General features: G+C 37.9%; 1 protein-coding gene across 1 annotated transcript; it reads right to left on the bottom strand.

Annotated features, from left to right (window-relative positions):
• Window positions 1–364: 364 nt before the first annotated feature.
• On the bottom strand, window positions 365–24,039 carry IL6ST (interleukin 6 signal transducer). Its single transcript, XM_008643037.2, has 15 exons — window positions 23,419–24,039; window positions 22,530–22,841; window positions 20,590–20,722; window positions 19,186–19,346; window positions 18,697–18,848; window positions 16,117–16,276; window positions 13,696–13,778; window positions 12,611–12,830; window positions 9,996–10,172; window positions 9,192–9,290; window positions 8,183–8,329; window positions 7,115–7,255; window positions 5,837–5,933; window positions 4,455–4,536; window positions 365–3,629 (listed from the first exon to the last, which is right to left on the bottom strand). Exons 1-15 carry the CDS (start codon window positions 23,483–23,485, stop codon window positions 2,904–2,906), a joined length of 2,757 nt encoding a protein of 918 aa, XP_008641259.1. The 5' UTR covers window positions 23,486–24,039; the 3' UTR covers window positions 365–2,903.
• Between the last annotated feature and the right edge of the window lie 3,495 nt (window positions 24,040–27,534).

Genomic DNA, 27,534 nt, shown 5'->3' with positions numbered 1-27,534 from the left:
TTTTTCTTTAGTTACTGTGTTAGGGCCAAGCTCAGAAAATTTCAGTGGATTGATGTAATCACACTACAGATACCCTTAAAAACCTGTATGCAACTGTTTGACACAATTAGATTCTTACTGTCCAAAGTAGAAAAAATCTTGTTAAACCCTGAACACTGCATGATATATTTGGCACATAGGTTTATGAACTAGCTGTAAACCTGTTATTTGTATGTACTGTGGCTTCTACAAGCTGTTCACCCACGAGGAGCTCCTGCTTAGTCTTTAGTATTTCAGCCCTAGATAAATGCACTATCTCAAAAGAGAGCATGTCACTGCTAGCCAGCCAGAACTCTCTCTAGGCTCCACTCCTGCACAATTCTGTGAGTTTACTACCACTGGCCCATAAACAACAATGAAAGATGCCAGAAGTGACAGACCAGAACTCTTGCTAGCACACACTTTAAAAATCAGAATCTCTTTAAGCTGTTTAACATTAGTTAAGTCCTGAATGGTCCATGATTAACAGCAACTGAGAAGAAAACGCCTCCCCTTTACAGAAAAGCAAGCAGCAACTTAAGGAATAACTGACATTCTCCCTCAAGTAACATATGCTATCAAAAGTTAGTATTACTGAATCACAAGAACATAATTAAAAAAAAAATCATCAGCATGTTTTTGAAAACATCCAGACCTTTGCAGCAATGTTTAGACTATGTAGCCAGGTTGTGGCCTACAATATTTCAGAGATGAGAAGATGGATTAAATGCACGTGGCTGCTGGGCAGTTCTAATAAGCATGCACACTGCTCAACAGACACCTTCCCTTCTACTTGTGGTTTCTACAGTCACTATGAAGTTTGCATAGAGAAGATAACCCATCCCCCACTAAGTAACTGCTATTTTTTCCAAGAGGAATACATTCTGAAAAAGGAATGCTCCCTCAACCTCTGAAAAATGAAAGATGGTCTCTGCTGTCTCATGTCAGCATAGTTTTCATTATGCCTTTGACCTCTGGGAGGGAGTTTGAAGGTGCTGAGGTGCAGTGGGGTGAAAAGGAAGAGGACTGATCTGAAGAGAGATGTAATTATAGTAAACTGCAACATGGCCTTTTAGTTTTTTTAAAAAAGTGCTTAGATACAGAAAAATACTGTCAGGAGAAAGGAACTGTGGAATACTGAAATGTTATTAAAGATTCTGCATTCTTTATCTGTTTAAATATTCCAGACTTCAAGAGGTAATATTACGAATTACTCTTGCACTTAATTTCTTTGTAACAAAAGCAGAAGACACGTGGACATTTACATGTATACCCATCCTTCCATGCAAGCTTGCAGACAAGGACAAGGGAAGATGAAATGATACTGACACCTGCCATTCAAGGGCTTTTAGCAAGTGCTCTGCAGAACGGCAGTACCAGAGGTCACAGCACAAAAGGTTTCAGGTGGTCTTCAATACATAGTTACTTTGCTGAAGGAGAAATAAAACACTTGTTTTAGTCTCACAAAACAGCATTTAGTGTTTTGAAATGAAGTTTTAGTAGTGTCAGATTAGAAAGCTGACTAGCCTGTATTAGATTTAAAATTAATTAAAAAAAAAAATCTTTACGAGTGCCCTAACATTTCTGGTTATCATTGGAGAAGGTGTTATTGTAATGCCATTTAATTTTTGTTAAAGCACTGGCAGAGGAAGTTTCCAAGAAATGTAGCTTCTTCAAAAAAATGTGAACTGTTTGACCAGGAAAAAGTGAGGCATTAAGAAAAAAAATATGGAATTTTAACAACCACTTAAGTGTTTTTTGTGGCTCATGATTGCTAACAGATACATACTACCAGCAAAGTTCAAATTCAGCATACAGGTTTTGGTTTTAGTTCCAAGAGTGTCAATGACTTCAATGCTTTGGCTGCTTTCAGGTTCAAGGATGTCCTGCAGTATTAGCAGTGAGGTTAGAGCACACTAATAGCTGCAGCCTGTCAAGAGGAAGGTCGTATTCCCTTTCTCCTGAGTACTTAGAAAAATGGTAAAAGCTTACAGCTTGTTACTTGAGCTGTACACAGCAAAGGTGCACTTATTAAACAAAGGCATAATATGACCACAGAAGTTTCATATAATCAGACAGTGATTGGAGCACAAAGCCTTTAAATAACTTCTGACCTGTGCTGTCATCTGATTTCCAAACTTTTGAATATGAGACTGAATTGCTGTGCGTCAAGTTGCAAGGCACATATTTTAGGCCAAATTACTCCATAGTTCATGTGTACACATATCTAAATATAGGTAAAGTATCAATTACTACAGTAGCAGATTCAGATTCAAGCAATCTTTGTGTTTTCCTATTTGTACACCATAGCAAGTTCTATTTAATTTTTATAGTTTTTAAACAGGGATGAACATGACTTGCAGGTCTGGTAAGCTGAAAACTGAGGCACTGGGCCACGTCAAAATTCAGTAAGTCAATCAAGTTATTGGAAAGTGTATCACACAAATATTCTTCCATGTCAGAATACTGAGCTTCAGGCTTTCTTTTGCACAAAGCTACACTGTGCAACTAAAGCTGGCTTTTTAGGCTTGTACACTGTCACCTGTCGAAGTATTTCTTCTAGGCTGATGCAGGTATTTAAAACTTGCCCTTTTCAGTCAGTGAAATTCTGTTATAAAAAGACACGAAACCCTCAATGTAGCACAAAGGCTCGTTCAGCTATCCAGATGTAAGATTTTATGTAGTGCATAAAAGTAAATCTCCTGTAGGTCTGGACTGGAAATTTTCCACAAAAACAGTCCTTTTTGTATTTTGTCAAATTAGTCTTCACTTAATTTCAGTATTTCTATCTGCAGTCAGATAAAAATACCTAGCTTACTTTATCAGAAACACAGGGGAACATGTGAACAGGCACTAATGAAGGCCTAAACAGAGCCAGTCTTTTCTCACTGAGGCATATAGCCCCCTTGTCTCACAGTCTGTGGGAGGTAACTTTTTGGCATGTCATCACCTGACAGTGGATTTTCTTCCACTGTTTCAGGTCTCACAGTTTGTCCTTCAGTACATGCCTGTAAAATATTTGATAGAGCAGCTTCCTGGGTATTTTTTGCCATCCCAAGGCCCAATGGCTGTGAACTCTGACCTGAGACCTGCAGTTGAACAAATCCAACAAGATCTCCCTCACTAGCATGAGTAATTTGCTTTGCTCTTTCAAAGCATGGCCTGTCTATGTTGTTTTCATCCTGACCACCATTCTGTCTGAAATACTGCTGCCTCTGAGCTGCACTGTCAGCTCCTCCAGCGTGATCCTCTGATCTCTCTTCTGAATCTAGCAGTGGCTGAGTTGACTCAGACCTTGAAAAGACTTGCACAGGTGTCTGGTCTCTGTAGCCATTAAGTACTACAGTTGAATACTGTACAGTGCTCGAAGTGTTCTGTGTTGTTTCGCCTTCATCACTGTCAGAGACGCTTTGCCTAGGAGAAGACATGCACGAGGATCCTCCAATACCACTGCTGTGCCCTTCTGAAGTACTCTTTTCTTTTTTAAGCAAGTCAAAGGGTTTTAGATCTTGTTCTGAAAAAGACTTCTTGTCGTCAGCTTCTATTTCTACGACGCTTACATCTGTAAAGCTGCCTTCTGGGTACATCTGATTTTTGGAGTTAAAGTTATGCTGAAAGAAAGAGATGCATGTTGCCTAAGAGGAAGGTTATATTAAAAATCAAAATCCTCATTAAATACATTAATTTTTGTTCTGTAATGCCAGTTTCTTCATATACGTTTTCTCTTTACTAAGTCTGGCAATATCTCCAAAGCATGTGTTAAAAAATGAAGGATACAGCTTTGTTTCCAATACAGAGTCTTAATTATGCAACTATTCTAAAATCGTAGTGGATGTGTGAGCAAGTCTTTGCTCTCATTTAATTATTCTAATGAGCTGTAAACATAGAAGCATTTGCTGTGCAGCACAGGAACATTCTATACTGAGAATCACACATTACTTCAAATAATGTATTCAACATCAGAATACTTCTTCACAGAAATTAGCCACAATTTCTTGAACAGAATGTGCCTGGTCATTCACCCCATGTGCAGCATAAATGTTGCTGCCATCTTCTCATTCATGACTGAACTGTGCAAACAAGTCACTTCAAGGTTTTAAGAATGGGAATCAAGAATTGTTTACTTAATCCTGATTTCCCATGAGTGAGCAAAGAAATGAGTACTTGACTCTTCCACCTAGTAAACTGAATCTAACTCACAAATGTAAAGCCCATGCTAGACCGTCAATTTGTTGTAAGAGCCATGCATTTCTAACACTGAAGCTACAGATACAATACAGTGTTCTAACCATATTCTATCACAATGTCAATGAAACTTAATATTCAGGTTTTTCCTTGAAATCCGTGTGTGCTAGAAGACAGAAGACTCCCACCCGTTAGTTTGACTGAAACCTTGCAGACTAGGAAGATACAGGATGCAGAAAGGTGAGTATTACCTTAGCTGGAACTTGGGGAGACCACTGAGCAATGTTACTCTTGGACGGATCAGGTACGATAGGCCAGATATGTTTTTTAATTCTGTAAAGGATTAAAAATGGAATTAAGTCACAAGATGCACTCCCCAAATTCCCTGTTCATAGCAACAGAATCCAGGACACCACTCCCTTACATAGCAATTTTGCATTCCAAATAAGAATGCTTCCTGGGCTACGTTTCATCTTTGTATGAGGCTGTACTACTTAGCAAAACACAGCACTGCACTCAACTCCTCCACACATTAGATGTAGCTATGAATGTAAAGCAAAACAACAAACGGTAACAGTTAGTGAGAGATTTTCAAATTTATAGCACTCTAGAACCTATAGAGCTATTACTTAGGTAGAATTTATGATGCATACCAGTATGAAAATACAATCCTGCTTCTTTTTAAATAACTATGAATACCAAAGGTCAAAATCTAAGCTAACCTCACAGTTGAAGTGAAAATATTTGGAAGAAAAACTTGCTTTGGAATTCTTAAGAACACACTGTTACTTAAAACCAGAAGCTTCTGTTGATACATCACCTCCAACCAAACCAGATTTGAAACTGATGCACCTATATTGCTCTTTATAAACAGACCCCAGCAACAGTTCCTCTGTAGGACAACTCTGAAGAACAATGCAAGATGGGCTTTCCAACTGATATACATTAAGAACTAATTTTAGGAGCAGCAGGGAGGTCAGAAGGAAAAGGGCAAAAAATGCTGTCTTTAATTAGAAGGAAAGGATAGTTGACATGGGACATAGGAGAGGGGCTATGCCTTGCCAAGAGAAACACTGCAGCAATGACATCTTTATTAAAGCCACAGACAACAGCTTTTGGGTGGGGGACCAGGAGGAGGCAGGCTGCTTCCCAGCAGACAATGAACAGGCACAGAGCTACTGGAGATCAAGGTGTCTCCCTAATTTTTTACGGTCATGAAGCTTAACGTTTGTTAATGCTGTAATTAAATAGCCCAAATGCAGCAAAGAGATCTCCTGTGCTTCACAAACTAGAGACCATCATTCCACTCACAGGATGACTAAGAAACACAGACAATATATCCTGATCAAAAGCTAACAAAGCTACTCCTAACTATGCTCAGAAAGAAAAGCACATTTTCTTGCAGGATTGAATCATGGAACATTTAGTGTGTGTATAATTAACAGCAAGAAATTAGTGTCAGAAGAGGCTCTGATTTCTCAAGGAAAACACAGAAGTTTTTAAAACCAATCACTACATGCATGTTTTAACTTTTTTTCTGATCTAACTGCAGAATACTTAACTGGTCTGTTATAAATTACTGACATTTCTTTTATGCTGAGAAATGTAAGAGAAGGAGTTCATTTGTACTTACAAGTCACGTTTGTTGAAGCAAAACAGAACTCCAAGGAGCACAATCAACAGGAATGCTAGACACACAGGTACAACTATGGCTTCAATTTCTCCTTTTCCTGAAGGAGGTGAAAAGAAGCAGTTATAGCCCACTCTGGCATTTAAGGAACTCAGCAGCAGTACATATTTCCAAAGGGTCAGGGAGAACCTGAAACTGAAGCACCTCAATGCTCAGTCTCAAAGCTTTACATTCAGAAGAACCCTTTCACCATATAAAAACATGAAAAGCTCTGTCCTGACAATCTAGTGCCTTGCATCAACAAAAAATACGGGTTGATCTAGAAGTTGCAATATTGACAGAGCAAATAATTTTGTAGCTTGGGCAGGTATGACAGTAACATCTCTGTAAATTCATCTGCTGCCCAGGTATTTCAGTGCCCTGATAGCTGTCATAACGTGGTCATGGTCAAAAAAGTAAACAAAGTCACTACTCATCCATCAGTTTATTCTGTACATGAAGATCTCCTCTGCCTGCAAACATCAAAGTTTGCATTATTGTTAGGTATTCCTTCCAATGTTATACACGCTCTTAAGTAAACCTTACAGAATGCTTAGGGAAGAGCAACACTATACAGAAAAAAAGCCTCTGCTAAATTTAAGTAGAGCATCTTCCACAATTAAATTCAGTTAGTAATGTTGTTCTTACCCTTACATATAAGAAGCACTCTAAAGCTGAACATAACAATAAATTAAACTATTCAAAATGAGTCTCTGTAAAGAGCTGTAGCAAATTTTCATAGTGATACGAAAGAATGTGGAAGGGCTGTGAGAATGGTATATGCTGACTGGTACCTACATCAACAGATCAAGATACAAGCACAGCTCTCTACAGCTTCTTTAGGACACCTTATCAGGATTAAAACAAAAACTCTGACTAGGGGTAGGTGCCACTGGACACCAGAAGAGACAAGGGCACTGAGTAAATCCTCATGACTCATGAAAAGTCAGGGCAAAACAATATTATAACCTAAAGTATACACAAACCACATCCAAAACGGCATGCTTAATAACATAAATTAATGAGGTTTGCAGAGGATATCTTGTTCTCTATATAATCAGAAAAATCCTGACTGAACTATCTCTTTGTGAATGAGCACTAGACAAGCCACCCGGGTATCATGCAGATTGCAAGCGGACTGAAACTTTAAAATCAAATCACCTTCCTCTCCTAAGACATCTTGCACAGAGCCCTGCTGTATTGTTGCAACATTAATTCCTACTTCTACCAATTGTGCCTTACCAAATTTTTGTGTAGTAAACGTGAAATCGGGACCAGTCCTGCTTCCATTATCTGTGGATGCCATCATCCGCACAGTATACAGCGTGTCGCTGGTTAGAGAGGAAAGGGTATACTCTGTCTTGGAAGGATCCACTGTCACAACTAAAGAGATGAAGAAATTTACACTAGTTTTCTGTACAATTTATTACATCTCCACAAAACCAGCAACATTAAGACATCACATCAGATGTGAAAGGTAGTTTTAATACAATGCATAGCAGATGGAAAATATAACAGCCCAAGACTACAAACTCATACAAGAAATGCTGAGATCCATTTGTTTCTGTTTAATTTAGTCTCTTTCTATATTTAATTTCCTATGAGATTTTTTCCCCCCGGAATGCACCTACAAACTAAACTGGCAGTATAATCGAAGCTTAAAGGTGTCTAGTAAGGCAAATACACAGCACTAATGAGAAACTGCTAGTACTGACTAGAATAAAAACATGGTAAGGAATAGTAAGACATAGGTATACGCAAGTACCTGTCCCTTGCAATTTAAGCAAATCTAAAAATTAAAGTTTTGATAGTGCCAGCTCCCTGTAGTATGCCTGCAGGTCATACACACTATTGAAAACTAAGATGCACTTAAAACAAAATGATCTACATCAGTACTATACTGACCTACAGCTCCAAGAGGATTAAAAAACTCCTCCCCACTTCCTTTTTTTAAGGTTTTATCCTGGTTAAATGCAGTCAACTCCTTTTGTATCTTGAACAGTCTGCCATTATCTTGACTACCACCATCTCATTCTATATTTAGATAGCAATATGGGAGCACAAGAATCAAAGATCAGCTTTCACAAACTAAACTCAGTACCCTGCTACACACAGACTGAATGTTCTGAATTCTTTACTAGGGACTTTCTGTTCTATATGGAGGAGAATTAAGGCTCAGACACCAGCTTTATGTTCTCAGAACAGATTGTCAGCTATAACTGATTCTGTGTATTTTTTCAGTAACAAATATTAGGAAGGAGACAGATGAAACACTTCAATTACACAAAACACTTCTCCGTTTTCTGGTACCTGTTTCATTTCCATCAATAGTTTTGTAAAGTATTGTGTAGTTTCGGATAAATCCATTTTGTTCCTCAACTGTGAGATGGTTCCATGTCAAAACAGCTTCAGCTTTTCCTACTTTTTTTGTCTGAACAGTAGGTCCTTTTGAAGGACCTGTAATGGGAGATGAAGATTAGTTTTTGCTTGGCAACCTTGCATTCACAGAAGCAGCATATTAACAAGCACTGAACTGTTCTAGCATAAAAGCTTCAATGGAATAGTTTGACTAATTCATCTGGAAAGCACTGTTTTCAGACAACATAAAAACTACAAAGATATTTTAAAAAAGAAACATTCAGGAAAATAGATATGAAAAGAATAATCAGCAGGTTGTGGGAAACCTTCAACTTAAGTCTTGATTCACACTTGGAATTTAAAATAAATCTGCATATAAATATCATTATTATATATTATAAATATATATTAATATATTTTATGTTACAATAGCTCTTTGGTTTTCAACTCTTTCTGCAAACATCTCTTGTCTGTTTCTTTTTGAAACTCTAATTGCAGGAATTAGGCAAACCAAAAGCTGTACTTCTCCCTCTTTGCTTCTGCTGGATATCAGCTTTGCAGCTACTATTTGCTGCTTTTAGAGCTACTAAAGTGCTGGATTGCCCGTGCTGCCTCTCTAGGCTGCCCGAGGCTTTCTAAGGCATTGAACTACGAGCCTAGCAGGTAAAAAGCTATATTTCCACAATTATATACTATAAATATATCATTAAAATAACAAATTCATGTCTAATTATCTGGTAAAGGTTGGAAAAACAAAGAGCCAGTCACAGACATCTGTTTAGCTCCCAAACACTGTAAAAAAGCAGAATGGATGATAACAGAAGGGAAAAAGATTAATGATGTCACCCGACTCTCAAGTATTAAACCATTTTTCATTACACAGTCCACATTAAAGCACGTTTCTTTTATTTTTTTGTCAAAAAGCACAGTATGTGCTTCAAGGTGATGATTTTGTACTTACGATCTTGCTTAAGATAAGCCTTCACAGACTCTCCACTTCCCTGACCATCAGCATACAGAGGGTACACGGTTATCAAGTAACACTTGAAAGGCTTTATACCTAATAAAAGGAATTTAAAAGGTGTTGTTTCACAGACAGTCAAATTGCTCACCATCCTTCTCATTTACTTTAGATATAGGCTTGTGAGTTCTGGTAGTTTAACTAGGTGCACTTGTATCTAATGCAGCTGAGTATTTTCTAGAGCTCATTGATATACTGCTCCAAAATATTAACTAAAGGAACAATAAAATGGTTCACACTGAAATCTAAAATTTAATAAAAAGACTTCAGAGAAGTCAGGGTGGTTTTTTCCAATTTATTTTAAATAAAAAGCCTTTATTTGCCTGTAGCATGAACTCCCAAAATTATTGATTTCAGAGACTGATCATAATCTCAAAAGAACAGTAAAGCTGATCAAGTTGCACTGTTTGAACTGAGTGACCAAAGATCTTGATTTTGAAAGAACTCAGCCTTTTCACTATTTTCATGGCTTCCAAGAATGACAAGACTAAAACCAAAATGCAGATAAACCCCTTGTTGTTACATAATATATGTTTCAAAATGCAAGATCAGATATAGTTGTATATTTGACAAAAATATACAAATACTTCTGCAGACTCATAATAAACTACTTGAAACCCTCAGCATTAAACACCTGTAATACCATAAAATTCTAATCACCATGAGGCTGTTCCTCATCTTCAGAATACTAAGCAGGTTTTTAGAGTGTCCTACAAACTGTACATAGATTTATGAGCTAAATACCTTTTAAGTCTATTCCTTGAACATCTCCTAGTGCAATCTGCCACTCTATGATGCAGTCTGAGCTGCTGGACACCAGACACCATTCGATCACATATTTAAGAACGTAACTGTTAGGAGCAGTCCACCCTACCCACAACTTGTCATGTTTAGGTAATGTTCTAAGATTCTTCACAGGAGCTGTAATGAAAGAAAATAAAAAAGTGATCAATATTGACAGTTCTTCCACTAGATATTCATGATAGGAGCTGTTCTGGCAAATGTTGATACTTTTGGGTTATTGTAATGGCAGCAACTTGACAGAACCTACATAATTGTAAATGCCATCTTCTGACATTTGGAGGTTTACACTTGAATCTTTGTATCAGAGATCCAAAAAGCCCTATTAGGCTATTCAAAAACCGGAAGTTAGACTCAGCTTCGCTATTCTTATAGACACTATGTTCCTTTCTTCCAAAAGAAGGGTCTATTTCAAGAGAGAAATCAGACTTAGAATGGGAATTTACAAGTGTATCAAACAGTCACATTCAAGTACCTTACTGAGTACTTATACCTGATGTATAGTGTGTGTATATATAAGTAGATAGCATATATAACGTCCAGGTCACAGCTGGATAAACACATCCTGTGGTGGGTGAGCAACTGGCTCAGGGGTCAGGCACTAAAGGTTACAGTGATTGGGGTGACATCAGACTGGGGACCTGTCACTGGAGGGGTGCTTGTGCTCTTCACCATCTTCATAAATGACTTAGACTCAGGACCGGAAGGGACACTAAGCAAGTTTCCAGATGATACAAAACTGGGAGGAGCTGTTGACTCCCTCCCAGGCACAAGTTAGAGAGATGGGCATTCACCAACCATATGAAGGTCAGTCAACAAGGGAAAGTTCAGAATTCTGCACCTGGGATGGGACAACCCTGGATGTATGGACAGACTGGGGAGTGAGGGGCTGGAGAGCAGTGCCATGGAAAGGGCCCTGGGGGTCCTGGTCAGTGGCAAGTTGAACATGAGGCAGCAGTGTCCTGGCAGCCAGGAGGGCCAAGCGTGTCCTGGGGGGCATCAGGCACAGCATCGCCAGCCGGGCAAGGGAGGGGATTGTCCTCTCTGCTCTGCACTGGGGCGGCCTCACCTCCAGTGCTGGGGCAGCTTTGGGTGCTGCAGTATAATAAAGTTATTAAACTGTTAGAGAGCATCCAAAGGAGGGCAACAAAGATGGTGAAAAGCCTTGAGGTGAAGTTGTATGAGGAGCAACTGAGGTCATTTGTTCTGTTCAGCCTGGAGGAGACTGAGGGGAATCCTCATTGCAGTCTGCAACTTTCTCGTGAGGGGAAGTGGAGGAGCAGGCACCGATCTCTGATCTGTGGTGACCAGTGACATGACCCAAGGGAATGGCCTGAAGTTGTGTCAGGAGAGATTTGGGTTGGATATTAGGAAAAGGTTCTTCACCCAGAGGGTGGCTGGGCACAGGGACAGGCTCTTCAGGGCAGTGGTCACAGCACCAAGCCTGACAGAGTTCAAGAAGCATTTGGACAATGCTCTTGGGCACATGGTGTGACTCTTGGGGTGTCCTGTGCAGGACCAGGAGCTGGGACTTTGAGATACTTGTGTGTCCCTTCCAACTCAGCTAATTCTGTAATACATATTACATGTACACCTTACTGAGTACTTCCTCCTGGCTGCAGTACTACTTTGCTTGAATTATACCCTTAACTTACTAATCTAATAGTTTTAGAACTGGTGGGTCTCCCTTGCTGTTTACCTGCATCTGTCCATATATTTATTTTTTTGCTTCCTATCCTGGCAGTGACCATATTGCGAAAATATGGGAGCACAGGACTCACAAATCAGCTTTCACAAACTAAACTCAGTACCCTGCTACACACAGACTGAATGTTCTGAATTCTTTACTAGGGACTTTCTGTTCTATATGGAGGAGAATTAAGGCTCAGACACCAGCTTTATGTTCTCAGAACAGATTGTCAGCTATAACTGATTCTGTGTATTTTTTCAGGAACAAATATTAGGAAGGAGACGTATGAGGAGAAATATTAGGAGATTGTCTAAGAAAAGGCTGGAAATAAGGATAAACCAGCATGTACTTACTATTATTGCATAATGAAAAGAACATAATAAAAAACATGAAGAGTAAGGAAATAGTGGAAGCAGATGACAAAACAACCAGGTAAGATACTGAAAATGTGGGAGAGTGAGACTGGGACAAAGAAAGAAAGGAGTGGGAATGAGATCAGGAAATTAAAGGAGGAATGGCAGAATGGTATATACATAATTATATACCAACCCTTTGATATTTTTTAAGAAATACAGAAAAATGCCTACTATGCTAAGAAAAGAAACAATAGGGAATATAGTACACAGAAGCGCTAAGAATCAAAAACCAGCAAAACAACACACATCTTCAAATGACTCTGTGAGTACACAAATCCACACATTCCCTGGTACACAAATAGCAGAATAGTTACAAAGGCATAAGACTGTAGATAATTCCATAATACTTTAATTAGGTGCCCATGTAAAAGGTATTATTGTACAACATTGAAGATTTCTTATAAAAAAGGCCATGTAGATATATTTGACAGTGACATTACTAGGACACTCACCTTTTGAATTACTTTCTGGGATAAGCAGAACTGATGGAGGAGATGCCCCAACACTGTTACGAGCAATCAGAGTCACTTCGTAAGTTCCTTTCGGCAGCTGTAATGTATGGTTGGTGCTGGTAACATTGTATTTCTTCAGTGGACTGGAAAGAGATGATTTATCTCTGACAGTCACTTCATACTGCAAGATTACTCCATTGGCTTCAAATGGCTTCAGTGCCTGTCAGAAACACATCTTTGATTGAGCTGATACCGAATATATGTGACGTAACTCTTACTGTCCTTAAGGCACAATTAAAAAATAAGAGAACAAGACAAGTTCCATAGACCTGCATATTTAAGAAAAGCATAAATAACCTGTGCTCATTTCTATAAATCAGTAACTTCCAAAGCTTATTTCTGGTTTAACTACTCCTTTTCTTCGATCATACCTAGTGATTTCATAAAAGCTATTCTGTGAGGATTGCAAAACTTGTTGATAAAACCTCTGTTTTATGTGACTTTACAACACAATGACATAAAAGGAATCTCACATCTTTGGTCGTGTTAACGTGACAAATATGAGTTTATGGACCAAAAGAAAGGAGGGGGTGGGGAGTGACCATAATTACATTCCCCTTCTCAGCTGAACTTATCATCCAATTGGACACTGCAGCCTTACTGCACACAAACGTGGAGTGCTGTTTTTAACAACCCTGGCCTCTGCAGTATCTCAAGGCTTAATGGATTTTGTAGCTGGGCTATCTATTGCTGTCCTGACAGTGTTGCCACGTTTTAGGTTACAGCAAAAGGCATGACATGAAGGTATGCATTGTTCAAGTGGCAGCTCCAAATCCACAGAAGGACAACAAATGAGGAATCTGAAAGTGTATTCTGTGTATTTTAGGGCACAGATGAGCATCAGTTAAATGATGCCCTTTACATCTGTACATTTAATTTTCCATAACTAATTAGTATAATAAGAATACTAAAGTCAATTCTCACCTCAAAAAAAGCTATACTATCTCTCAAGGCTGTTGGGTAGATTTTTCGACTTAAAACTCATGCTTCTAAAAGAATGCTCAACTCCTGCAAATTAGTTTTACCTTCCACATTAGATGCACAGTCCAGGAAGCTGGTGAGTGAGATGCATCAATGATCCTCCATATGGGTGGTCCTTTAGATGGTTCTGATGAAACAAACAATGCTTAATAGTAGAAATATTTTTATTTAATCTGTTTTAATTCATCTGTTGATTATCACTATATGCTTACTTTCTTTAAGGAAATAAAAGCATATTAAAAAGCATTTCCTTACTTTCTCGATGAAAATAATGCTTGGCATATTAAGTGGAAAAATCTCCTGAAGAGATGAGCAAGACACCAGTTCTGCTTTAAGTATACAGTAGTAAAACAAGTACGAGTCACAATGGTGCACATCTGCAAGATTAGGCTGAAGTTGACAATGCTGAATGAGGCATGATCACACCTACAGTATGCAGCCTGCATCCAGACGCACAGCCCTGCATACCTACACCCTGCAAACTTTGCTACAGTCTGTATCCAACACTGTTCCTACCCATCAATATCGAGTCACCTAAAAAAACGAAAGTGCACAAGAGTTAACAAGGAGACAAATGTCTCCTGGCAGTAAGACTCCCTGATTCTAAAAGGGTAACGGAACTGCAGTACTTTTGTACTACAGTACATTTTGGCATCCATACTACAAAAAAAGTGGTATTTCCACAACAAATTCCATTTCAAAGTAAAATGAACCTACCTTACAATATTTCAAAGTAGAATGAACCAACCAATACTACACTACACAAAGCAATAAAAAGTGGCCAATCTTTTGTGAGGGTCTTAGCCCCAAGAGAAAGTTGATCTTAAAATGAATTATATCTTTAATGCTATAAGACTATTTTTTCTCAGAGTTCTTTCATAGCATTTAGTGTATTAATCATTATGAGGTTTTGGCTTTTAACCTCAAACACCCCTCAGTACCAAGTACACAGCTTGCCCCTCATCTTTTACGCTTTACATTGTAAGAGGAGAACTAGGAATTGAGGCAAAGGGAGCTCTTTTACTCATTTGAGTACCTGAATTTGATTCACATGAAAGAGAAGCAATTGTACATCTTGCCTAATAGAGATCATGAATCTAATGTGATCTGCCTGACCACATTCGCTACTGTAACAGCTTTGTTCTGAGGCTGAAGTAAGACATAGGTACTTAATATTAGCAGTATTTTTGCAAAGCCAGTCACCACAGCAGAACAGCAATGCAACCTAAATAGGTAGGCAGTCCTGAAACCATCATTGCTCAGCCTGAGACAGAAAACACAGAAAATGAAGCTATACTATCATTAGGACTTGAAAAGCAGAGACAAGAATATTGACATATTTTACAATATCTATACAATACCAAAGAAAGTAAATTTTGCACAGAACTAAAGCAATGCCATTATGCATAAAAATTCCACTTTGTTTAAACAAAAACTACAACAATCTCTCTTATTTCTTATCTAAGATGACAAATGAACTCAATCAGGATAACAAAAGGAAGAATTTCCAATCTGTTTTAACAATGGAAGCTGCACTGGTTTAACTTGATGTGCTCTGAAAGGCTGCAGTGAACAGACTGCTCAGAAAATACATGCCTTGGAAGGTACTATGGGACACACAGGATATTACAGAGACAACACCACAAAGATGCAAGCAGGAAAAACTGAAGCACATTTAAAAACCAGAAAAATACCAAGCAGCTTGGCACTGAAGTCAAACAGCTATCACAAAGTATTCACTGCAATTGGACGCAAGAATAGATTCCCTACTAAGTATTAAGTGCATAACACTGGCTCCCTATTGGGTAGCATCAGCATAAGCCAGAAACAAAACCAACCTTGCAGGCTATCAAAGTGGAAAAGAAATGAAAATTAATACATTGGTAAAACTTAAAACTAAACCAGAATGTCTTATTTACATGCTTTAGTGCATAAGAGGCTACACTTACCAGATGTACATTACTTTATATCATTGCTTTACTAAGTTTGTGAGGAAGTCTATGCATCCTATATGACTAAAATCTTCTGTTTCACTATTGTTGAAGATTGTTCACCTATGACTTTTACTGGCCTACTTAACATGAAGTTGTTCATAAACTAAGGCAGCTGGTCTACTAAGAAAACCTTTTCTAACAGGCAGGATAACTTCTGCTACAGAGAATAATCTTCAGAATAAAAAAACAAGCATAAAGCCTAGATCTCTTCTAGAAGAGACTCTGAGAGTACCGTTTTCCCTGCTGCCCATTCTAGCTGTTTTCAGGGAGCACCTATAGATCAGCTTAATGGGGAGCTATTCTAATGCTCCTTGACATGCATAGGTCATGCTGAAAGTAACTCAGGAGAGCTTTGTTGCTTATACAAGCAAGCAGTTCAAGCAAGGATACACCATATCAGCTGGCCATTGCCAAATTGCTGAGCACTCACACACTTTGGAAGTCAGTGACCTACTTTTATATATTACTTACGATCTTCAGTGGTAATCCCGGTCTTTTCTTCACTCCAGTCACTCCAGTAGCCCACTCCATCTTCCTTCATGCAACGAATGGAAAAGGCATACTCTGTGTAGGGTCTAAGCCCTTGAACACTGAATGAAGTTCTTGGGGAAGCTGTATCTTCAGAAGGAACCTGCAAATGTGAGAAAGATTTTAAAGGCACTGATCAAAATACTGTAAAGCTAAGTTCTGTGCTACTGCAGCTGTCATTCAAGAAAGCTCCCCACCACATACACACCTAACAAACAAGTTTTCCTTCCCTCTCATTTCCAGAAACTTCAATTCTCAAACACTGTTTGGTAAAGGTTCGGTCAGAGTTGTTGGTCTTTACCAGGTACAAGAACATACATACACTAGAACAGTTAGGCAGCTACCTCAGGACAATCTCATTCTCTTTTTTTAAAAATTAGCTTACATCTCTCTCCTTCCTTCCCATACAACTCTGCTGCTTACTGATCTGTAACATCCTGCCTCACAATTCAGAACCTAGCTAGGTTACCTGCTTGATTACTGATTACAAAATTATTGGTTACTAGAAGTTAAAAGTCCAGGATCACTGCTTCCACTGATCCAGAACAGTGCTTCTTCAGTGAAATTGGAAATAATTTTAGAGTAGCTTATAGTTTTGCTGATAAATTATTTTCATAAGCTCTTTCATTCATCTTAGGTGAGCAACCAAATGGCAGAAAAGTATTCTTAGTGCATATATAGGGAAGGAGGCATGGAGTAGGTAGTAGACACAAGTAGGTACACACACTGACTCTTCACGTTATTCCACTTGCAAGTAAGGGCTTTTTACAGTGAGGACCCCTGCAAGGGGAATGCCGGCAGATTAAACGTAAATGTGGGACATTTAAGAGGTTAATCCTGAGGGCAAAGAATTATCAAAATAGTCCAATTTTACCACAGCTAAGCAAGTTCACCTGATTTAAAAGCTACTATTTCAATGGTCTTGAGCATATGTTAAAAGGGCAAGACAAGTTCGGAGAACTTGTCCTATTTTCCTATTAGGACAACATATCCACAAACCCAGGAGTTGCAGACAAGATCATACAGACCAGTGCTTTTTAAAATATCCATACAGGTGACCTTAATAAATAGTTGCTGCATCTAAAGCCACATTAGTCACAAGGAGCTATGTTATGCTACTTGCTCCAAACACAGTATTTTGGTAAAATCAGAAGCAGACTTCCTTCCAAGAACTCACAGAATTCAGAATACTTTTGGGCCTCTGCTGGAGTACTACTGCTCTGAGAGAAGGCTTAAAGTAAGGAAAAACTGAGGAGCTATTAGAAATATATCCCCAGATTGATGTAGAAGAAAAAAACCCCACAGCTTTTGATGAAAGGAACATATCATAGTACATTACACTTAAGTCTTACTCCTTACCCTTTTCCTCTTCTTGACTGCATCACACGTGAGGAATGTACACAGGGCAACCAGATTATACCAAATTACACAATCATTTAGGTTGGAAGAGACCATTGAGTCCAATCATATACTTGTCACTGCTAACCTGAAAGCCACATCTAGACCTTTTCTGAACACTTCCAGGGATGGTAACTCTAAATGGTAATTTCCCTTGGCCAATCCTTGACAATTCTTTCCAGGAAGAAATTTTTCCTCTCATCCAATGTAAACCATCCTTGGCACATCTTGAGGCCATTTCCTCTCATCCTGATGCTTGTTACTTGGGAGAATAGACTGACCCTGACCTTACTACAATCTCCTTTCAGGTAATTGTAGAGTGATAATGTCACTTCTGAGCCTTCTTTCCTCTAGGCTGAACAATCCCAGCTTCCTCAGCTGTTTCTTGTAACACTTGTATTCCAGATCCTTCCCCAGCTGTGTTGCTCTTCTCTGGACATGCTCTGCTCAGCCACTCAAGGTCCTTCATGGAGAGAGGGGCCCAAAACCAGGATTCAAGGTAAGGCTTCACCAGTGACAAATACAGGTGGACAGTCACTGGTCCTGCTGGCCACACTATTGCTGATCCAGGCCAGAATGCCATTGGCCTTCTTGGACACCTGGGCACACCCTGGCTCATGTCCAGCTGCTGTCACCAGCAACCCCAGGTCCTTTTTCACTGTGCAGTTTCCAGCCACTCTGTCCCAGCCTGTGGCCCTGCCTGGGGCTGTTGCAGCCCAACTGCAGGTACAGTAAATTCTAAAGAACATCCCAGCATGATACAGTTTTCACCCAAGCTTTAAATGACATTTGTATCACTCATGTTGCACATGCATGGGAAGACAAAAATTCATGAATGTTCTGTATGTCACATGTGCAGAATAAAATTCAAAATAAACATTCTGCACTGTGACAGGAAGGACAGCAGAAAAGTCCACAAAGACATGAAAAGCCCACTGTACTCAGACTGTGCCAAAAAATACCTAGATCACAGCCTTCATAAACAGGCCAGATAAACTTCCTTGGGTGGCCATGTAAGACATAAGGAAATAAAGGTGAATGCTCTGAACTGCAACAGAGGGAACTGCAGTTCGACAAATGGCTGGGTTACAGCAGAATCATGGCAAGGGACTTCAGTGGTATTACCTCCATCCAGCTTGTGTCGCCAGTGATCCTATAGCGAATATTGAATTTCAGTGTCATCACAGCATCTGAAATCCAATTCTCCCAGGAAAGCTTCAGAACAGTAGGTAGTATTCCTGAGCTGACTGATACATTCTGTGGAGACAGTGGTTTAACTAGAAGAGAAGAAATTAAAGTCAACTCCACAGCTGTACTTGACCATGCCTTTAGAAGCTGGCACACTATGTTGCAGCACTACTATTAAAGCCTCTCAGGACCTGAAATGGCTGCTACTTTACACTATTTTCTAAAGCAGAATACTCAACACAAACTTGCTGTCTGAATTGTGATGGAATCTCACACCATCCCTTTGCCCAGCACAGTTCAAGTTCTAGTCAACAACACTTTTGCAGTGTTAATTTTTATAGTGAAGAAACATTAACATACCAATTCAGCAATAAGCACAGAAGCAGCAGTAATGTTCTATTAGAGCCTTAAGGGGCATATAGTTACCAATGTCAATGGGATCAACAACAAGAGGATCAGATTCAGCCTTCCCAAGTGCATTTGCTGCTTCTACCCAGATCTCCGTGTTAACAAAGAACTGAATATCAGTAATGGTGCAAGAATTGTTTACACCTTTCGGTATACAGTCAGGAAAGACCTCTTCTGGCCTAAACAAAAGAGAAGGAAAAAACAAGATACAAAGCAGTAAGTTTGGTTTCCTTTAGAGAATATTTTAAGGTAGATCAGACTAATCAATCAGTTTATCTTGCATGTTTATCCTCTGGTTTAACTTTGTAAGCAGAGAGAGGGAAAGAATTGGGAATGGCTTGTTCAGCCACAAACACGTGATTGCATTAGAATTGAACAAAACAAAATCTCTTGACTTCCAGTCACATATCTTCAAAAGCACAAGTTACATCACTGTAATTAAATTTGTACAAAAACCTGACTTGGCTTAAAAAAAAAAAAAGATCAAGAACTGATACAATTGATCAAAAGCAACATGGCCAGTAATGAGAATGCATTAGAAAATGTAGTCAGTGCTACCCACATACCTTTCAAGAGTACAGTGTTAGAGGTGCAATACATAACTTCTATTCACCATCTTCTGCTACACTAACACCAGATAGCTCTAGGGGCATCAGGAAATGTGCAAAGCATTAACATTTTATATCTGTACATACTTCCTACTACAACTGTTACCAAAACACTTCAGCAGAATGGGGTAGCTGGAAAGCTGTAGGCAATCATTCCTGTTCCCAGAGCAGAGCAACAATCCTGTTCACTCCACTTTAAACTATGAGAGACCCTCCAAAGAGTTTGGAAAGTAACTTAACTTACTTTCACAGGAGAAATACTTTGCTGAAGCTTTCATGTTAAGATTAACTCAGAATAGTGTTTGTCCACAGTTCCTATGAAGTGCAGAGTAGGTAACATCTCCGCAAAATTCAGTCATTTTATATTAGTTTCTCTACTTAGAATCATAGAATGGTTTGGATTGAAATGGACCTTTAAAAGTCATCTAGTCTGATCCTCCTGCAATAAGCAGGGACATCTACTTGTTTAGAACGGGATAGAACTGTCAACCTAGAAAAGTGTAGAAATTTGGGTACAGCCCCCTATTTTTAGATGTATTGTGCTCAAGCCACACTAACCATGTATTTGAATAATAGAAAAATATGAGATTCTTGTTACTCTGAAACAAGTTCAGCACCAAAACTTCAGGTCTGACTTAGAATTACTTTGAATGCCAACTTCTTCCCTTCCCCCTCAAACCACAGACAGCAATGCTTCAGAAAACTGGACTTATGGAAAGAACTCCTCCAAGGTATCAGGAATTTCAAGGAATGTTGGTTTAGCACAAAAAATATTCTTCAGAATTATTTAGATATTCTGTGTAGTGCTACTTACCAGCTGTATCTCAACCTGAACTCAGTATCCAGGAATGTATGCCTTCCAGGGTTCCAGGTACAAGTCATAACATATGTGAACCTTGATATCTGATGCACAATGCAACTTAAATTCTTGGGCTTCTCTGGGGCCACTGTACAGAAAGAGTTAGCAGTAATTAATCTGTACACACATTTCAGTCCAGCAAGAATCATTTTATGTGTCCCACTTAAAGGGGGATTTCTGTGAACATCGGAAGCATTTAATTAATTTTTTTTCTAAAGGATGCAGCACAAAGTTGTGGATACCATCCTGCAAAGCCAAGAAACTTAAATAGCTGCCCTGACAAACAGTAGGCTGTATAAGGAAAAAGCACCTACTAGTAAGGAACAAGAAAGGTTTCTCATTCCGAGGCAGAAAACCTTATATTAACTGTCTCTCAACTAAATATATTTTAATTCACACAGAAGAAAAATAAATTAATAACCACTACTGAATTGGCATATGGTGACTTTGCCAGTAACTGGAGCTCTAAAGGCAATTTGATAGGTCTGCTCTCCCCCAGCTGAGGTATGGAAGAAGTTTGAGCTGCAAACCCACACAAGAAAGCTTAGGGATCTTCATCAATGCACTGTAGTGTGTAAGGAACGTCTTCAGAATGCAGCAAAACTATTTTCTTTCCCTTTTAAACTCAAATTATAGCACACACAGAGTTTGTTTCTACTTCCTATATCACCACTATTTAAAACAGTATAATGTACTTAGAGAATCTTATTTTTTTCAATCAGAGTGCTAGTTTCAACGGAACAACCTTATGAAGCTTATTTCTTTCTTCCTGAATAATTGTATTCTTCTCAAACCTGTTTCTAGCCTCATTATTTATTTTAACTGAAGTATCAAAATACAACAGCTTTAAATACAAAAGCATCTCAAGACTTGTAACATGAATTAAAAATGCAGAATGTCATCTGTACTGTCATTCCATTTATAATCTTAGCATAATTTATCTGTCCTCACATTTCCATATATTCTACCTCTTTAAAATATTTTTTATTTTATCTTTCCTGGTAAAATATTTACTCCTCAGAAGTTGAAATGGAAAACATTACTTTCCTGTGAAAGCATTTTGTAAGTCATGCCAAAAGCACATCATTTTACATTGTGAACTCAAGCTGGCCTTTTGCACGCAGACCATTCAGCAACTGCAATACCTTCTGCCATCACTAGGAGACAACATAATTCATCAGCCATGAAATGCAATACTTAGGACACTTCAACACCTGCCCGATTAGCAGAACATCAAGTAATTACAAAGTAGCATATTAAGTTATTCACATGGCTTTCTCAAGACAGTCTGGTCTAAAAGAGCACTTACTCTGAACGATGCAAGTGCTACCATTCTAGAACAAAGAATGTTTGTAAGTAGCTAAAAGTATTTTTTTAGGTATGGAGGTAAAGTAATCCAAGTATGTTCCATCCTTAAGGCAATTCTGGTTAGCTTTAGTGGTACAGATGGACTAAATATTTCTCAGTCCATTAATTAAGAAAACATTATTTTCAAAACGTTAGTATGAAACCAGATGTATCACCTAGAAGTATTTCCTCCAATTCTGATACAGAAGCAAGAAGTAAGGAAAAGCTAATTTCCTACTATCTATTTCAGTTAAATCCACATCTTAATTCTGTAATTTAAATCTGCCACTTCAACATCTCTGTTATTCCATTTTTTTCCTATTTCAACACTGAAATACTCCAGACTACTTTCTGTTTTTTAGGAAACTTTATTCAGTGCATATTTAACACCTGTGGTGGCATGTAATTTGACAATATTTTTACTCTATTATCCATGAACTGAGGGAATGAAAATAAGTACCTCAAGATATGCACACTCTCTATTTGCATTTCCCATTTCTCAGAAACAATTTTTTTAAGACCAGGGTAAAACAAAAAAAGGTACTCACAGCCTACTGTAACTGTAATTCCATAAATGTTCTGTTCAATCTGTCCATCTGCTAAAATGTTGCATGTCAGAGGAGTAGCTAGTGAAGAAGTGTCATTGAATGTGACACTGGAAACTGTTCTGTTTATTTCCCGATACTGTTCTTTAGGTACCACTCTATTTTTTATCTTCCAGATAATCTGATTGGCATAGATATTGCCAAAGTCAAGACAACTCTCATTCAGAATGCATAATGCTGTGAAATTGGAACCAAGGGCCAGTACAGGCGACTCCGGGATGATGTGACCACATGACTGCACAAGTCCACCTGAAGCTAAAAAGAAAATTAATTTCACATTTATTAAAAACTACAGAGCATTCCCTAATCAATATTGCTGATACATCACTAGTGCAATGTTAAAAACACTATGTGTGTTCTAAGCAACACGTTCAGTAGTTATTTGACAATTAAAAAACTGAAATGCATCAGTAGACCACCAAAAAGAATTAAGGGGAAAAACCAGCGTAGTGCTCTTTAGGCTTTGCGAAAGCATTTTACAAAGCTAGAGAAGTTCTATTAATGAACAGAGGCACTTAGAGAGGTGAGTCAAGGGTTGCATGTTTATATCTTTTGAAGGAGGAAATTATTATACTTGAGGTTACTCTTTTGATGAAAAAGTATTTTGATAATAAAGTATAAAGAAGCATATTTCTTAAGAAAGTTATCATAGGAAAATTGGGGTAACTGTGCACCTTTGTTGTGGTGAACTAGTGTTGGAAGACTAGGTGTGTCTATCCCAACACACCTTGCTTTCTATCTCCATCCAGCAAGTAACTAGACAAGTAGGTGCTTCAAACATCTGATTTAACAAATTCTACCTCCTCTTGTATTTGAGACACAGAACTCTTACCGTCAGGAGAACAAATATTCAACACCAGATAGAAGCCACAGGCCACCCAGCTCCACCTAGAAAACATGCTGCACAGAATTTCTGTAACAAGAGAAAAAATATATTCTTAAATTTAAACTATTACTCTTTACTTTAGATCAATGTCAAATTCAGATTTGTATTTGCTCTAAGATAACTTCTCACACATGCACATTAAATTTCATGGAAGTGTTTCTACCTTCTCACATTAGAATGGGCATCTTGTTTCTATTTTCCTCACTGCTAATCTAGACAAAATCAAATGTCTACTTAACAAAACTGAGGCTGTTTAAAGCTGCTATAATTGCAAGTTTAAGAAATGTTATCAGCTTTAGGTGTCCACATTGTAATATGAAAACAAACTTCACTGGTACTTCTGTTGGAATACAGAGCATAACACTGTGGTTCAGGTCTTAAAACATAACCCTATGAAATTGATTATGGTTATCATATTTAACCTAATTTTCAAGGGCACTGATATAAAAGCTTCAGACAAGGTTCAGAACAACTCACCACACAACTGTATGTCTCATTCACAAGAGTAACTTAAAATACATTCAGGAATTACGAAGCACAAAGCTTCCATATCAAGAACTGTTGTCTACTATAAAAAGAGCACTAATTAATTCCTCAAAACTTTACAAGGGAGCTTCCAATTCCCCAAAAGCTGGAGCACATTTTATAACATAATATTAATTTCTGTATTGCAACAGAGCTCACTTGTTCTCAAGTCTTTATATTTCCAGAATACACTTTAGAGAAACTGAAGCATTCACATAGCAGCTTCCACCCCCATTGTTCTGAAGCCACTAAGTCTGTTCTGGTTTTCTCAACTTGCAGTTTTAAAGCAGCCCTAAACTCCTAAAAGCAAGTGACCATTCCCTACTAAGCATATGAGCTATATTATTTTTAGCTACATTTACGCATCTTTACAGGAACAAGTACATTGGCTTAGTAAAATAAGGCATTTAGTTCACAAGCTGATTTCTAGAAGCGGACTTTATTCTATTCTTACACCTAGAAAGTAAACATAGGCTCTTTAGGTTTACTAAAATTTGAGATGAGATGGCCTACAGCAACACTGTTTCTGAAGTCTTATTTTCCACTAACCTTCTTTGGAAGCTAGTATTCTGAGCTTTACCCTATAAAAGGAAACTCAGTAAAAAATTTAAAGGAGTTCACAATATTCCCTAGACAGGAAAATTAATAAGCTACACTTATTATTATCAGAAGAAAAATAAACTGCAATTTATGACAGTAAACATGTCTTTGCTTTGATTGCATGTAATTTACTTAATAATAGTGACAGAAGGACACAAGGTATTTCACATATATAAGTAAAACTAAACATACATTTACGCATGAATCACTACCAAGCCAGAACCTCATTCCTTACACATCAACACAACTACGCCATTTTTTCTTTACAAATCAAGATAAACAGTGTAACATAAAGAAAATCTCTATTCACAGGAACAACAACTAAATGAAAGCAGATCTCAAATATTTACAGCAGAGTCCTCGTAGGGTCCACCAATCTAGATGTCTTTCAGTTAGAATTAAAATAAAAGCCATCAGAATCACCCAGCAGTATCTTTATTTGCATCTATACTTGTGAGTTCATTACTCAAAGCCCACCAAAATTTCCTGTATAGAAACTTTATAGTAGAAACATTGCTGATTGAAAGACTTGACAAACATATTAACAAAGGCACTGGAAGTTTGTTGGTTTGTTTTTTGACTAAATAACAAGTAATTTATCATTGGACCATAGCTATATGGCATTGACAATCAAAAAGCTATTAATTTTTTCTATATTCTACTCAAGTACTCTCACAGGGCTGGATATAAAAACCATTATTGCTTTAAATGCAATATGTATTTGGATATTTATTACAAGGGTAGAGCAAAACAACTATATCAATTGATTTTTGCTTATTTTGGATGTAAAGTGTCCAATATCTGAAAAATAAGGTTTCTACCCACTCATTAATTTCTGCATTTAAAAATCCCAACTAGCTTCACAGATTTTTATAAATTTTTTATAAATTTGCATGGTGAATACAACCAAATTCTAAAGAGTATTCTCTTTTAGTTTAAATCACTAAAGAAAACCAGGACATAGAGATCTACTTTAATGACCTGACTTACGCTAACGCTTACCAGAATACTGCTTGTTAACCAGAGCCTGTTGAGCTCTACTACAGATAGACCTTAGGATCTGTCAGATAGACCTTAGGATCTGATCTGTTAATCAAGATTAATTTAAAATTTATTTAGTCACAACAACTTGAGTTGCAGAAGATCTGAAATTCATCAGAAGCCTGAGAGCAACTACAAGATAGGTGGAAAGGAGCAGAAGCTCCGCTTCACTGCTAATTGCCAAAAACTGCAAAACAACAGCATAAGCACCTCTCACACTGAAGGAGAAAGAATGAAACAGATGTAAAAAGGTAAAAAGGAAAGTTTTTAAAACGTTGTTGAATTTCTCTCCCCATTTGCTATCATGATTCATGCCACCTCAGAGTAATGGGAGTGTCACCTAAGCTAACTATTACATCATTACAAAGTTACTGGTTTTCTTTTGGGACATTAATTATGAAAGTCAAACAGCATTTCCACAAAACTATCCACTGATTTTCATAGCAGCAGTTATTAAGTATGGCTCAGGTTAATAAAAAAAAATACTGCAAAGCAACTGAAAGAATAAACAAATAAAAAGCAATAACCAATAAAAGTAAGCAATAATGCATAATTATCATGTATTTTGTCCTAAAGTATGATTTTTCCCACTGGAAATTAAAATTAAATTACTATATTTTCAAATAAATGCCATTTCTATATTCAACTGTCTTCCAGACTTGAAAACAACATTTCAGTTGTTCAGAGCAGATTCACTCACACATAAAGAGACTGAAGTCCAAATCTCTACTACTTTGGAAAGTTTAGCAACTGTTTTGAGGCAGCAGTGAAGCCCTCCACAAATCATACTACTCAATTCCACTGCAGTAGGCTCCTGAAAGGCAAGAGGACAGAGCTTCATGCTCCATCACCTGCAAAGAAGAGTTAAGTGGAAAGCCCACCCACCTACACTATGGGAACAAAGCAGTTGAAACTATAGTGTCAAAACCATGCCACAATTCAGCATATATCTGCTTTAGGCTGTTCTGATGTATTTTACTTACCCCCATCCCCTGCTGATCAATGCAGTTTGAAGAAGATTGAAGCTACACACCTCCAAACCCACAAAGGGGCTATTACAATCCCTTCTAATGTGTGCTATTTTAAAAAACATTAGTGTCTCTGGCTTTTACAAGACTGATTCTTAATTGAAATTTAATTCTAGGGGAAAGATCCAGAGTTACACTAGACACTTCCATCCATCTTGCCTACATGAAAGCCATAAAAGAAATGAAAATAAAAACCAAAACGTGGGACTTAAACCGAACAAAAGCAGCCATACTTCATATTAGAATGAGGAAGATACTTCTATCCAAACTAGCATTTTCTTATCTGAGTGTGTAAAAATGCTCAGGTGAAGATAGTGCAGAAACCCTGCATATAAGCTACACCAAACTTTAAAAGACAGTGCCATCATTCAACAGAAATGCTAAACACTAATTGTTCACTATTAACGACTTTAAGCCAGACTAAGCTGTTCGTCTAGACAACAGAAAACTCCATTTCTTTCAGTCACTATGCACAGCTCAACCCAAGTTTTATGCTTTACAGACTAGTACAGTATATTAAGTATCTAAGGTGAAAGCTGAACCTGATGCTGAACTAACATAGCAGCTAGTCAGTTCAGATGCTTTTTATTAAAAACAAACAAAACCAAAGAGCCAAACTAACACTTTTATCACAACACTATGTAGTTGTTGTGAATCACTGAGTGAAGAGGCAAGAGAGACAGAGAAAGAAGCTGACTTTAGAAGTTTGTCAGGTTATTCTCATAATTTAGCGGCAAAAGATCAAAATCCATCAAAATGCTACTGAATAAAACCAACATGGTCAATTTAGAATGCTGCTGGTGATGGTCCTTAACTCGCAGAAGAAAAATTACCTCAAAGAGGAAAAAAACTGTTAAAATGCTCTTAT

The sequence above is a fragment of the Corvus brachyrhynchos genome, unplaced genomic scaffold (genome assembly GCF_000691975.1).
Source record: "Corvus brachyrhynchos isolate BGI_N302 unplaced genomic scaffold, ASM69197v1 scaffold310, whole genome shotgun sequence".
In the NCBI taxonomy this organism is placed as follows: Eukaryota; Metazoa; Chordata; class Aves; order Passeriformes; family Corvidae; genus Corvus; species Corvus brachyrhynchos.
Note: the sequence above shows the minus strand (reverse complement) of the source record. Positions and strands in the feature narration are given on the sequence as shown.

Bases quoted from the DNA above. Each gene is read 5' to 3' on its own strand.
- IL6ST (XM_008643037.2), bottom strand. From the start codon at position 23,485: ATGTTTTCTAGGTGGAGCTGGGTGGCCTGTGGCTTCTATCTGGTGTTG. The intron at 16,277-18,696 runs GTAATACCACTG...TCACATTTGCAG, and splicing joins GCGACACAAGCTGGATGGAG to GTTCCTTCTGAAGATACAGC. The intron at 12,831-13,695 runs GTAAAACTAATT...TGTTTCTGACAG, and splicing joins CTGTGCATCTAATGTGGAAG to GCACTGAAGCCATTTGAAGC.